This window comes from Ursus arctos, chromosome X (assembly GCF_023065955.2).
Source record: "Ursus arctos isolate Adak ecotype North America chromosome X, UrsArc2.0, whole genome shotgun sequence".
Taxonomy (NCBI): domain Eukaryota; kingdom Metazoa; phylum Chordata; class Mammalia; order Carnivora; family Ursidae; genus Ursus; species Ursus arctos.
Window position 1 is genome coordinate 30856248 of NC_079873.1, and position 14965 is coordinate 30871212.

Here is a 14965-nt window from a genome sequence, read left to right on the forward strand (position 1 = left end):
TTGACATCCATGGGTGCAGGGTACAGCCTTGTAAGAGGAAGACTCAGCGTGAGGTGCATGAGGTTAGGGCCTTCAAGCCTAGGGGGTGACTAGGAGGACATCCGTGAATGGATGAAACAGTCATCCTAGGACAGGATCAGGTAGAAAGTGGATGGATAGTAGAAGCATCCAGCCTATGGAGGATTCTGTTGGTAGTGCATAGATGGAGTGTGCAACTATCATGGGGAGAATATGGAGATAGTTTCCTGATTTCAGGTTGTGGCCAGCCGAAGGGTTGACTTGGCAGGTGGTATATGGTGGACAGTTCTCTTAGCCTATTAGAAGACCTGGACAGAGGTGCATGGATGCATGGTACAGCCACCCCAATTTATGACCCAGAAGGAAGTGCATGGGCAGAGAGAATATTCAGCTTAGGGAGCTTGGCGGGAGGTGAATGGTTAGAAGAAGCATTGAGCCAAAAGGAGGACTCTGTAGGAGATGCTTATGTGGAGCGTCTAGCCAGCCTCGTGTAGGTTCTGACCTGAAGCTTTTGAGTGGAAGGGACATCCAGCTTAGGTGAGTGCTCTGTAGTAAGTGCATGAGTGGAGGGAATATCAAGGCTAGGGGAGGACTTACATGGTTAGGGGGTGTAGGCAGACCTGTGAATGTCAAAAATAAAAATAAATGCACTTCTAGCCATTATTAATGAAAGAATTAGGAGAGCCTGTTGTATTAGGGGGACCCTCAAAGCCTAAGTCAGGAACATCTTGTGAAAGGGGTGGATGAGCAAATCTTTTATATACAGAGACGCTGGATGTAGAAAGAGAAAGCAGGGTGATAAACACTTCAAGGAGAGTTCTGGAAACCCAGTGAACTGCATCAAACATTACAATAACAGAAAGTCAAGGTGGAGAATGTTGTTTTCTCTTAGTCATGTAAGGTTGGGGTCTGGGCCTGAGAAGGAGAAAAAGAAGTGTGGAAGTTCACTTAAAGAGTTTAAGGTCAATCTGTCTTACTCAAGCCAGCCTAATAACAATTTAGTCACATGTGTTTGCTTCAATTTTGAGAGCTTCCTCAGAACCTCATGAAAAAACAAAAAGGACACATTTTGGAACTGGAACCAAGCTTAAGACTGTAACACATTTTGTCCCTCTTAGATCATTCAGATCATCTGGAGCCTGAAAAACCCAAATCAGAGATCACATAAAAGTTAATATGAAAGAAAAGGCTGTCTCATTAAAGATTTAGGTAAAGATGACTGTCAGTTAAGCGTCCAAGTCTTGATTTCGGCTCAGGTCATGATCTCAGAGTTGTGAGATTGAGCCCCACATTGGGCTCCGTGCTGGGCATAGAGCCTGCTTAAGATTCTCTCTTTCCCTCTCCTTCTGCACCCCCCCCCCCCCCGCCCCCCGGCCCTGCCAGCTCAAGCTTTCTCTTTCTCAAAAAAAAAAAAAAAAAAAAAAATCAAAAAAAAAAAATCGTTAAAGGCAAAGATCAAGTAAGGACCAAAAAGCTTAGCTAGATAGCAGGATCAAATTTATTTAGCAGGGAAGATACAACAAATGTAAAATTCATCTCACTGGGGGATCATGAAGTAAATTGTCCCATGGATTTGCATTTTTATCTTTATTGGAACTCTTAGGACAGACACTTAGATTATCTGTTGGGGAAGAGGGAAGTCCTGAGTTTGGTGTTCATAGGAAGGACATTCCCAAACACAAAGTGAAGTTACTTTCAGTTGGGTCAGGGTCAATTAGAAACATATAACAGCCCCTTATAAATGGAAGTTATTTTAAGTAAAAAAATGCATTTAATACACCTAACTTACTGAACATATCATAGCTTAGCTTAGCCTGCCTTAAACATGCTCAGAGCACTTATATTATACTACTGTTGGGCAAAATCATCTAACACAAAACCTATTTTAGAATAAAGTGTTGACTATCTCATGTAATTTATCCAATACTATACTGAAAGTGAAAAACAGTTGTGTGGTATTGGTGTGGCTACGCATATGGCTGTCATATGGTTGTTAGTGTATTGGTTGTTTACCCTTGTGATCGCTTGGCTGACTGGGAGCTGTGGCTCGCTACAGCCCAGCATCATAACTGAGTATCGTACTGCATATTGCTAGTCCAGGAAAAGATCACAATTCAAAATCCAAAGTGCGTTTTCTGCTGAATGCATATTGATTTCATGCTATCATTAAAGTTGAAAAATTTTAGGTTGAACCATCATAAGTGGGGGACCATCTATCTGTACATATTATATTTTTAAGTTGATTATGAATCCAGCATTTGATTCCTTGAAGTTTGGTTGTGTTATTGGTTATGAGAAGGGTTGTATAAGATTCTTATATAAAAAAAAAAAAAGTCTTTGGGTGATGTATTTCCAAAAGATTTTATCCTCTAATTGAAGACTGAAGAGGGTGGAAAGATACATCAGAAGGAAAGGCTGTCTTAACCCCTTGGTGATAAGTATATTTAATAAGTCCTTTATAGTATCTAAGGACATCTGGCTATATTAAGTTGAATTATTGAGTGTCCAAGTAGAATAAGAAATTCTGATGGGCCTTTCCAGTTATTATTTCATAAGGAGCTACATTAATTTTCTGTGCCTACTGTAACAAATTACCACAGTCTTGGTGGCTTGAAATAACAGAAATGTATTATCTCATAGCTCTGAAGGCCAGGAGTCTGAATCAGAGTGTCAGCAGGGTTGTGATTTCTCATGGAAAATCTGTTTCTTGCTTTCTCTAGCTTCTGTGAATGCCTGGCATTTCTAGTTTTTTGGTTGCTTCACTCCAGTCTCATCCTCTGTTTTTGCATTACCTTGGTGTGTGCGCGCGCGTGCGCGTGTGTGTGGTCTCTGTTAAATTTCCCTCTGCCTGTATCTTATAAGGATAGATGTGATGGCATTTAGGGCCCACCTGGATGGTGTAGGGCAATTTCTTTATCTCAAGATCCTAACTTATTCTCATTTGCAATGACTCTTTTTTTCAAGTAAACAAATGTTACAGGGATCAGGACTTGATATTTTTGGGTAGCCATTATTTAACTTAGTACAGGAGCCAATCAGTGTCAGTTAGTAGAAGAGTGATCTAAGAATCATAAAGGCTAAAGGAAGAACATTGGGCCAGGAAAGATTTATTTTATTGATAATATGAGGTTAGCATTTTGTTCAAACTTGTAACATTCCTGGAGGATTGGGGGTGATAGGGACAGTGGAGCTTCATTGAAAGGAACAATACAGGGGTGCCTCATTGGTTCAGTTGGCTAAGCACCCGACTCTTGATCTCAGCTCAGGTTTTTTTTTTTTTTTTTTTTTTTTTTTTTTTTAGATTTTATTTATTTGACAGAGAAAGAGAAAGCCAGCCAGCCGGCGAGAGAGGGAACACAAGCAGGGGGAGTGGGAGAGGAAGAAGCAGGCTTCCAGCGGAGCAGGGAGCCCGATGTGGGCCTCGATCCCAGGACCATGGGATCACGCCCTGAGCCGAAGGCAGACGCTTAACGACTGAGCCACCCAGGCACCCCTCAGCTCAGGTCTTGATCTCAGGGTTGTGAGTTCCAGCCTGGCATTGGGCTCCGTGTGAACCTATGTTTAAAAAAAAAAAAAAGAAAGAAAAGAAAGAAAAAGGGCAATACGTGTTGGCTGTTGTGAATCACCCTGCCAGTGATAGGAACTTTTGTACTACAGGAAAAGAAACATGGGCTACCCTAGATAGGGAAGACAGTTTCAAAAAGTACCTTAGTCACTGTGGTCATCGTGGTTTGTCTAAAAAAGATGGCTTCTAGACATCCAGAAAATAAGCATAAATGGTCAGTAGATACTTGTCACCTTGGAAGTTGGAATATTGGATAAAATCCATTTGCCAGTGCATGAAAGGAACATCAGGAACAGATTTTTACCCATGTCTCACATTTATAATCTTTCTTTGTGCTTTTGGTGGTTGGGACATGTCAAGGTGATCTGTTTGATAATTCAAGTAAAATTTAGCACAAGTGTTTAGAGAGAAGATATTGCAAGGTATTTCTCTTGTGGTGATTTTCTGAAGGTTATGAACTTGGTTTTGCATGCCTGTGGAAAGACCAGGGAACTGTGGGTGTATCCAGAGTATGATCTAGATGTATAAAATACCTGGCTTGTTTCTATTTAGCTTTCTCTTTATCTGGTGCCAACATTCATTTTACCTTGAGCTACTTCAATAAGGATTCTGGTAGGAGTTTAGCTACCGTAAGACTTGAAGTTTTATTAGTGGGGTGGATGTGCCTTGCTGTGTAACTAGCTTTATATGTTTGTCAACCAGTGTGTTATCCTTAGATTCAGGTGTCTCATTTGAGGTATGAGTCTGAATCTTAAGAATTTTTGACTGTTAGCTTACCAGTGGACCAATTTTAATGGGTGCCTACAGCTGTTATAAATTCCATTTCCATCACATTCTAAGGTCATGTGTAACACCAAAAGCATGCCTGCTGTCAGTGTATTAACCTTTTTGTCTTGGGTAAGTAACAGACTTGTGTAAGAACAGTGAGTTTGGCTATCTCAACTGATTGGGCTCTTGTAAAGGGCCAGCTTTCAATTGTTAAGTAAAGTCTGTGATGGCATAGGCAATCAGAAATTTCCTCAGAGGTAGATTTTTCTATAAATAGTGAAAGCCAGGGGACAAGTAGGAGTGTTTTAGAGAGATCTGGATAAGGAAGGGAAGAGACTGAGTGGCATGTATGTAGTTGTTGGGTTGTCCATTAATAGGAAGAGATGGAAGAGTAGAAAGGTTGGGGGTTTGGCACCTATGAGTAGTAACTTGGGAAGGCTATAGTGGCAAGATTTTGTAAGAGGTAAGTCTAGATGTGGAGAAATGTTGAATATTTTCAGTGAGGGACAGAGTTTGGTTATCTTTTTTTTTTTATTAAAGATTTTTTATTTATTTACTTGACAGAGAGACAGCCAGCGAGAGAGGGAACACAAGCAGGGGGAGTGGGAGAGGAAGAAGCAGGCTCCCAGTGGAGGAGCCTGATGTGGGGCTCCATCCCAGAACGCCAGGATCACGCCCTGAGCCGAAGGCAGACACTTAATGACTGAGCCACCCAGGCGCCCCCAGAGTTTGGATATCTTGAGGTACATAAAGGTCTAGAGGATATCCTAAACCATCTCAGCACCAGCTTGAAAGGGTAGGCAGCTGTAGTGATTAATTAATGTAATGTAGTGTGTAATTAATGGGGCAATGGATTCTGTCGTGTTTTGGGGCAATCTTATGAAGGGTGTCCCCTTCCTCTTATAGAGAAAGGTGGAGAGTAGTTAGCGCTAAGTTGTAGGCAGAGGCAATAGTAGTTTGAGGGTCTGGAAGTCCATGCGAAGGTAGGAGATTCCTATTGAAGGATCTCTGGAGTGATTTTCCTTTGTCATGTTATATATTGGGCAGGCAATAGAAAAGAAATTTGGGACCCATGCCCAACAGTATCCAGTTAATGCCCCCAAACCATAATTTGTCTTTTTGTTTCATGTAAGGGATACTCAGGAATAGTGGAGATGTACTGTGGAGGTAATGTTTTGCCTTTATGGGAAATGCCACACCTGTGGTAAAGTATCTGAGGGTTGCAGAGTTTCATCTTATCCCTAGATAATTTATGGCCTTTTTTGAGGAAGGCCTGGAGTAAATATTAAAGTGTCCATGATAGAATGATCAAAATTAGAAACGTATAACAGAAGATCATTGACATAGTAGATCTGAGTAGATTTTCTAGGAAACTTGAGTTTATTAAGATTTGCATTGAGAGTACAAGAAACATGGGGGCTTCAGTGATGCCTTGAGGTATAACTGTCCAGGTGTACTGTTGATGTTGCCAAGTAAAACAATGTTGAGAGTTGAAAAAATTCAGTACATAAATCTAAGATAGTGTCCACGTACTTGTTGGCTAAGGTGATACTAAGATTTGGGACTGAAGGGAATTGAGGTTTAATAATCTTAAGTCCTGTATATCTTGGACTAGCCTATATCATTTTTCCTTTTTTGACAGAGATAGCCAGCGAGAGAGGGAACACAAGCAGGGGGAGTGGGAGAGGAAGAAGCAGGCTCCCAGCGGAGGAGCCCAATGTGGGACTCGATCCCGGAACGCCGGGATCATTTTTCCATTTTTTTAAATAGCATAAAAGTGTTAGAGTCTAGAGGTTAGTATGAATAGTATACCACTGACTAAGAGTTCCTGGTTGATGTGCTCTGGATTTAAGGGATATTATATCAGTCTTGGAAGTAGTATGGAGGGATCATGTGTCACCTTTAAGGTCCCTGCATGTAAAATTTGGCCAGTATAAGTAGGTCCAGAGTTCCAGAGGGCTTCAAAAATGTGAGAAAGCATTTTAGTTATTTTGGAGTTTAGGGGAGTCTTTGAAAATTTAAGGAATGCAAGGAAATCAGGATGATCTGTGAGAGCTGTGAGGGAGCAAAAGTGTATATTAAGAAGGAATAGGGAATTTTTATAGTGAATTCTTTGGGGGGAAGAACTTATGTGAATGTTCCAGAGGGAGAGAAGGTCTCTTTCCAAAAAGTTAACTGGCGTTGTCCTGCTAAGGAGAAAGCTGTGTTATGAGTATAGAAACCCAAATGAGATGGTTAGTGGTTGGTGTAGTGGCAAGTTATGCAGCAGGTGGTCTGATTCCATCACAGAAACATTTTGTGTATTCTGAGGAAGGGTTGTAGGAAAATCTGAGACGTTTAGGATGGAGTAAGAAGCCTTTGTGTCCAGTAAGAAGCTGATTGGATTTCTATTTATAGTCTGGTGGTTATTTAAAAATATACGTATTTTCATATATCTTTGTCAGTAGAAGGTTTCCAAAAGGAATTAAGGCCACATATATTAGGTACCATTATTTATAGTTGTCTGAGTTGATGAACCATGAGCTTACGTTGCATTGATTCAGATTTTTCAAGCATGGCATCCTCATGATGTTGAGAGGGGATCTCTGTGACAGTTTATGTTCTGCTTTTGTATGATTTCTCAATTAGGGACTTCAGTCCATTAGCAAAACTGGTGACTAAGGCTAGAACTGTGTATGGTCATTTGTAGAGAAACCTGAAAAATCCTTCCAAATATTGTTAACCTGTGTTTAAAGTTGGAGACAGATTTGTCTCGTTGTTGTTTAATTCTTGTATTTGTGACCAATCAAATTTGGAAGTGAAAGCCAGGGAGATAGAAACAAGAAGGCCGTTACCAATTTTCTTGGCTTTATGAAAAGAAATCATGCTATATTGATCATCAGAATGACCTCGTTTGTGGTATCTTATCTAGCCCCTTGAAACCAAAGGGTGGCATCTCCTGGATCCACAAAGGGATTCACCAGTTGGTAAAGGTCAGGAGGCTTTGCTGAGCAGGCTCTAAGGAATAGTTCGAACTGAGTAGAAAAGTCCTCTTGGTTTGTTCAGTGATCCAGAAAATATTTAATGATGTCATGAATATCAGAGTGATACTAGGGTTTTGAAAATTACAGTCTCAGTTGGTTAATCTTGGGTTCCATGAGCTCATCAAGAGTCCACAGTGGGAGGAGGGAAGCGTAAAACTTAAGTGACTCTACAGATCTAGGGGAAAGACTGGGCAGGGAAAGGTCTGGCAGGTGTGGAGGAGATAGGAGAGTTGAAGGATGATAGAATGAAGGATTCAAGGGAACTAAAAGGTCAAAAGTGGTTTAAAAAGGGGAAGTAGGAAGGGGAGATAGGATGGAAAGTGAGAGGTCTTAGAAGACTGGGTAAGGAAGATGGTCTTTGAAGGAAATAATGGCTCCTGAAAAGATACTGTTGGGTATCAGCCAGCACTCCATCCAAGTCATGTCACCATAGTGTCAAGATAAAAAAAGAAAACAAAAAAAAACCCCCCAGATATTAATAAAGAAAGACTTTATTAAGGACTATTGCAATAAAGAGATATTCAAAATTTAAGGCAAAAACATCTCAGCGTGGGGGAAATAAGCAAAGCTGTTGTACGTAGAGATCATGGGATAGGTGGCTGTGGAAAGAGAAATGGCATGCTAAAAACTACTTGAGTATTTCTTGCGCATTGTGAGAACAGGAAGATCTAGGCAGGAAATGTTTGTTTTTATGCATGTGTGACGGACATTTGGGCTTTGAGATGGAGAAAACAAATTACAGTTTGAGAATATCCCATGAAGGTGAGAGACTAGCTGTCATAGTCAAACCAGGCTAAACTTCTGTCAGGTACAATGTTTGATCAGTCCTGTGGAGAAGGACCTTGAGGGAGGTGCTTGCCTGCAAGGTGAGGCCTATTTGTGAGATAAGCTGGCAGGAAGTGAATGTTCTGGGAGCTCCCAACGTAGGGGAAGACTAGAAGGATATGCATGAATGAAGTTTGCAGGAATTCTAGGACAGAATTCAGCAAGAAGTAAATGGTGCAGGGAGTGTCAAGCTTAGGAGATAACTGTGCTGTAAATGTGTGAATCATAGGTGCAGGCAGCCTAGGGGAAGAAATGGTAGGATTTGCCTGGGTAGAGGTTGGTTCCAGTCTGTGGACGGCATGGCAGAGGGTGTGTGGATGCAGAATATAGCCAGCCTATGGGAGGGACCTGAGGAGCTGCATGGTTGTAGGATTCAGACAGTCTGTATTGGACTTGACAAGATATGATGGTTGGCAGATGTATGTGGCCTAGAGGATCACTCTGCAGGAGTTGCATGTGTGGAAGGCACAGCTGGCCTTACGTAACCTCTAATAGGAAGTGCATGAGTGGAGGGAGCATCCAGCTTAGGATAGCAGACATTAGGAGAAGCATGGGTAGGGAAGTCATTCCGCCTAAGTTAGGATTCAGCAGGAGGTGCATTACTACAGGGTATAGGCAGTCTAAGCATGAAAGTTCATGTGTGGAAGAGTTCGCAGCCTGTGGGAAAACCTAAAATAGGTGCATGGATAGAGACTGCAGCCAAACTAATGGAGGTTCGAGTAGGAGGTACATGAGTAGGTAGAGCATCCAGTCTGGGAGAGGATATTTCAGGAAGTACATTGGTGGAATGCGCAGCCAGCTTAGGAGAGGATTTGGCAGGATATACCTAGAAGGAGGGAATATCCAACATGGGAGAGGACATGGTGAGTGGTGCATGAATCGAAGGTACAGCCATCATAGGGAAGCATATGGTGGAGGTGTATTGGTGTGGGGTGCAGCCCATCTAGGGTTACACCTGGCAGGAGGTGTGTGGGTAGAGAGATCATCCAGTCTTGGGAAGGACTTGGCAGGAGGTGGAGTTTGTGGCCAGATTAGGGTAGGAACCAGTAGGAAGTACTTGAGAGGGGAGCACAAACAACCTATTCATAGGATATTGAAGAAAGTGCATGGTGAATAGAGCCAGCCTAGGATATATCTGGAAGAGAGGACTTAGGTGGAGAGGGCACTCAGGATTGTAGATGACAGGGGGATAGAGACATTCAAAGAGGGAGTATCCTGCCTCAGAGAAGACCCAGCAGGAAGTTCCTAGGGTTGAATGCATCCAGACAAGGGGAGGATGCTGTGGTTGGAATGTTTGTGTTCTCCAGAATTTACATGTTGAAATCCTAATGCCCAGTGTGATGATATTAGTAGGTGGGGGCTTTAGGAGATGTTTAAGCCATGAGGGTGGAGCCCTCATGAATGGAATTAGTGTCTTACAAATAAGGCTCCAGAGGGATCCCTTGTCCTTCTGCCCTGTGAGCATACAGTGGGATGTCTGTGACACACAAAAGGGCCCTCATCTGACCATGGCTGTGCCATGATATTAGACTTCCAGCCTCCATGACTGTGAGCAGTGAATTTCTGTTATTTATAAGCTACCCTGTTGTATTTTGTTATAGCAGCCTGAGTAGACTAAGACAGGATTTGGCGGGAAAAGCATGGGTGGAGGATTCAACCAGTTGTGGTGGGGTGCAGGCAAGGATATGACAGTAGGTGCATAGGTGAAAGGATGCAGTCTAGGGATAGATTCTGCCGGATGTACGTAGACATAGGTTGTAGCCAGCTTAATGTACTCTGACAGGAAGTAAATGGAAGGAGGAAGAATTCAGTCTAAAGGAGGATGTAGCTGGAATGCATAAGTTAATGCAATCAGGCTAGGAGAGTTCCAACAAGAAGTACATAGGTGAAGGGTGCAGGCAGCCTGTTGGAAATGGCAGGAGCCGCATGGTTGGAAGAAATATCCAAGCTAGAAGAGTATTCTGCAGGAAGTTTAGGTTAGATAGTATAAGCTAGAAAGAGAAGGACATGGTAGGTGGTATCTTGCTGCAGAATGCAGCCAGCTTTGTGGAAGACTTTGCAAGGTGTTCTTGAGTGCAGGGCTAAGCTAGCCTAGTTCAAGGGTGCAGCCATGATAGGTAGGACATGGCCACTGGTGAAGGAATTCTGGATGGAGGTTGTGTGTGACGGACCTGGAAGGAGGTGACGACAGCCTTGGGGATGACTAGGTAGAATGTGAATGGATGGAATGGCAGCAGGTGCATGAGGGTTTGGTCCTCAGTCTAGAGGAGAATCTACCAGGAACGTCAAGAGTGAAGGAAGTGTCCCACTTAAGGCAGAATTCAGCAGGAAGTGCATGAATATAGAGGGATGCCAGCCTTGAGGGGTCACCAGTAGACACTTGGGTGAACATGAATTCTTGTAACAAGGCTACCTATTAATATTAATAAGTGACAATATAATATTTAATAAACACAAATCCTTAATATGTATAGAAATGTAGGGTAGCTGTTTATTTTAAGGAGAGTAGTTTAGGACATGTAAATTAGAAATAAAATATACAGGGGCACCTGGGTGGCTCAGTTGTTAAGCATCTGCGTTCGGCTCAGGGCGTGATCCCGGCGTTCTGGGATGGAGCCCCGCCTCAGGCTCCTCCGCTGGGAGCCTGCTTCTTCCTCTCCCACTCCCCTTGCTTGTGTTCCCTCTCTCGCTGGCTGTCTCTCTCTCTGTCAGATAAGTGAGTAAAATTAAAAAATATATATACAATGTTATTTTGGTGAGATAAATCTCTACTATTTGGACAAATTACCATATGGGATGAAGAGTGAACTTTCACAACCTTTTTTATTTTACTAAGAGCAGAAAAGTCCTCCAGGGAAATGTTGTCATTTTTACAGAGACAAATCTGAATTCTAGGTTTGCATTACTGTAGTATTTCATTCTAAAGGAACCACAAGCTTCTTTTTATAATCTTATGAATAAGCCCATCAAAATGGAGACAAATTTGGCAAAATTTTAACACAGATTTGTGTTTCTTTTTATATTATCTTGTCTCAAACTTTCTTAAAGCTGCAAAACCTTATTGTGTTAATAAAAGATTGTTGGAATAATGGTTTAACTTCATTAAGAATAAATTTATATTTTTATAATGTTAATAACTAGGAGTAATGCTACTGTGCTTAATCAGTACCTATATAAGTTTAGGAAAAACATACCCAAGTAGAAAAAAGTGCTTATATTATACTTGACACTGATAAATCAGAGAAGACATAGTTGTTTTTATTAAAAACTAAAGATTAAAGTAATCCTTTTCACCAAATATTTAAATTATATGAATTTAAATTCTTTTTAAAATATTTTAATTCCAATATAGTTAATATACAGTGTCATATTATTTCCAGGTGTATTAGTATAGTGATTTAACAATTCCATCAATCACCCGGCGCTCATCACCAGTGCACTCCTTAAGCCTCATCACCTATTTAAGCATCCCCCCACCCACCTTCCCTCTGGTAACCACCAGTTCTCAAGAGTCTGTTTCTTGGCTTGTCTCTCTTTCTCTCTCTTTTTCCCCTTACTCATTTGTTTTGTTTTTTAAGTTCCACATTTGAGTGAAATTATATGGTATTTGTCTTTCTCTGACTGACTTATTTCACTTTGAATTTAAATTCTTGAAATGAATCTGAGTTAGTTTCTACGAGAATATTAATCAAGCACATTTAAAAGGTCAGAAATTTAATTTCATTATTTTTAGGGTATTTTAGGAATATTCAATTTATGTAAGCAATTATTTATGTAGATACGCCAATCAGAACGGAGTGCCTTTAGTTTCTGAGAATTTGTAATCTAATATACTAGTACCATGTGGAGGTAGGAAAACTTTATATACTCACAAAATCAGAGATGAAGGCATTTCTGAGTTACACATAGATGTACAAGCACAGACAATAGAGCTTGTATTCTCAATTCTACAATTTCATCCATAGGTCAAGTATAAACATAGAAACAGGAAAACTCCCTGGTACAGCTATCAAGTAGGTGTTCTCCTCCCAGAGGGCATGACCTTCTGCCTTGATTTGCGCTAAAAATAGACGGACAAAAAGACTGACAAACCAGAATCTCTGTTGTCTCTCACCCAGTGGGGACCAGATCTCTACAAACCATCAATCTATTTAGAAAGGTCCCAGATGGTCAGACCGTAAATGCACATTCTCACCACATGACCAAGCAATTGCACTTTTAGGTGTATACACACGAAAACCGAAGCCAGATGTTAACACAAAATATTGTACACAAATGCTTGTAGCAGCATTATTTATAATAGCCAAAATGTTGGAAACAGCCCACATGTCTATCAGCTGATAAATGGATAAACAAAATGTGATATATGTATACAATGGATTATTCTCCAGCCATAAAAATAAATGAAGTAGTGACACGTGCTATAATGTGGACAGACCTTGAAAACATGCTAAGTGAAAGAAGCCAGATACAAAATGTCTCACATGAGTCCGTTTATATGAATGTCTAGAATAGGCTAACTTAAGTAGACAGAAAGTAGATTGTCTGCCAGGGGCTGGTGGGGAGGGAGGAATAAGGAGTTACTGCTTTAATGGGTATGGAGTTTCTTTTCGGGCTGATGAAACTGTTCTGGGATCGGAAGTGATAGTGTCACAGCATTGTGAATGTATTAAAAAACATGAATTGTACACTTAAAAAAGACCAAAATGATGAATTTTATGTTATGTGGGCTTTACCTTACTAAAAAAATAAAAACCAAAAACCAAATTCCCAACCATGGCTATCAATAGCAGGGAATAACTTACTGGTTAAAATGAACCAAAACCAAAACAGAAACACCAAACAAGTAGAGAAGAAAGCAAATTATTAGGAGTTAACAGTATACTAATTGGTGCATTGGAGTCATGTTGAAGAGCCAAGAAAAGACATGCCTGGGCTTTAAATGTTCACATGGTCCACTTTTCTGTCATTCAAGTTCACCTGGCTTAATGTCTCACCTACATTTGGACATATGGGTGTTTCTTCTAAAACAGTTAAAGATAATTATGAAAGAAGTATAAAATCATGGCACTCATACAGATATGAACACATGTTAAAACATTTTATCACATGAGCAAATTGGCAGATATTATAACTAGTTCACAAGAGAATCCAAAGAACAGAAACAGGAATGTTAATCAGGAATACTGCGATGAATGTATAAATGGAGGCAAATTGGTTTGATTACTGGGTGGGAGAGGGATCATTTGAGCCTGCACTGGAGGTTGTGCATATCGGTGACCTACAACTTTAAAAGGGGTGTAAAAGAGCTCAAAGACAACATAAGGCTAGAACACCTGGAGTGGTATCCTATGGCCAAGGAAAAATTTTTCACTCAAACGTATCTTTTGCTAGAATACTGCAGTCAAGTAGAATGTTAAAGTTTCCTCATACTGAGGTTCAGCAGGGAGATCAGGTATCTGTCATAGACGTTTCTAGGCCAGTCCTGATCAGGGCCCAGTGTCATCGGTGACATCACAATGTCGGAGTTGTCATAAAGGCAGCGCCCGGACCAGCGCGGGGCACAGTGGGCAGGAGGGAGCTCTGGCGTCTCGACAGACCCAGGCCGCTGGGACCGTCAGGGTGGGCTGATCAGGGGCCACACCCAGCTCCCATCATGTCTGGGAGGAGAAGCCACTGGCACTCTCACCGACATAAGAGGCACGGTCTGTCCCGCTCCATGAGAGCCGAGCTCCAGTTCCCAGTTAGCCGCGTGGACCGCCTCCTGCGGGAGGGTCTCTATGCCCAGCGCCTGAGCTCATCGACACCCATCTTCCTCGCTGGCATTCTCGAGTACCTGACGGCCAACATCCTGGAGCTGGCGAGCCAGGAGGCCCGCAACCACCACAAGATGCGCATCACCCCGGAGCACGTGCAGAGGGCCCTGGTGAACAACCAGCACCTGAGCCGCCTCTTTGGAGACAACACCTCGCCGCCGGCCGAAGGGGCGCCCCAGCCCGGGAAGTGCTGAGGCCCGGGGACCAGAGCCCACAGCCTCCTCTAGGCCCCAGCACAGATGAGGGAGGCCTGCTCTTCTGGCAGCGCAAGCCATTAAAGGATTCAAATCCGGGGCCGTGCTTCCAACGGGTGTCTTTTTTTGTCCTTCTGAGCGGGAGGTGTCCGAGACATCCAGGAGGAGATCTCCCATGGGGAGTGGAGGGTGGAAGGGGCGGTCGGTGTGGGATGCTGGAGTCGGCTATTTCAGGGAGCAGTTTACTGGGGACAGCGTTTGCCGAGTGGGGGTGTGTGTGGCCCTGAGGGGAGTAGCTGGTTGTGGGGGAACGACTTCCTCACTGCCTCTGAGCAAGTCAAGGCCTGGGAGGCCAGGAGGTTGGCTGGGGGGTGGGTGCTCCCTGGCATGTTGAATTCCCAGAACGATGGCGGGGACTGGGATGGGACTGAAGACCAAGACTGAGGTGCTGAAGGCTTTGTTCATGATAGGGGAACGTGTGGCAGTCAGGAGGAGATGGCAGTGGGGGTGGGTGGAGAGGGTGGCATAGCAGTTGACATGAGCTTAATGGGGCAGGGGCTTTACAGGAAGACTGAGGAGCGATGGGAAACCGTGAAGAGGTGTACAGAAATGGAACTATGCTCAGGTTGATTTCATTCATTCATACCCCCGCCTCATTCCGACCGAAACAGGACTTGAGGTAGGGATTATTAGCTAGTGCTGTGACACTCTGTGGAGTATAGCCTTCTGTCCTCTCTCGTGGGCACTGGTAAATAG

The 14965-nt window shown here is 42.6% G+C and overlaps 1 protein-coding gene across 1 annotated transcript; it reads left to right on the forward strand.

Moving 5' to 3' along the window:
* Positions 1 to 13855: 13855 nt before the first annotated feature.
* Positions 13856 to 14209, forward strand: LOC113249966 (histone H2A-Bbd type 1-like). Its single transcript, XM_026491397.3, has one exon. The coding sequence runs from the start codon at positions 13856 to 13858 to the stop codon at positions 14207 to 14209; it is 354 nt and encodes a 117-aa protein (XP_026347182.2).
* The last annotated feature ends 756 nt before the right edge of the window (positions 14210 to 14965 follow it).

Coding starts and splice junctions, on each gene's coding strand:
- LOC113249966 (XM_026491397.3), top strand. CDS start 13,856: ATGTCTGGGAGGAGAAGCCACTGGCACTCTCACCGACATAAGAGGCAC.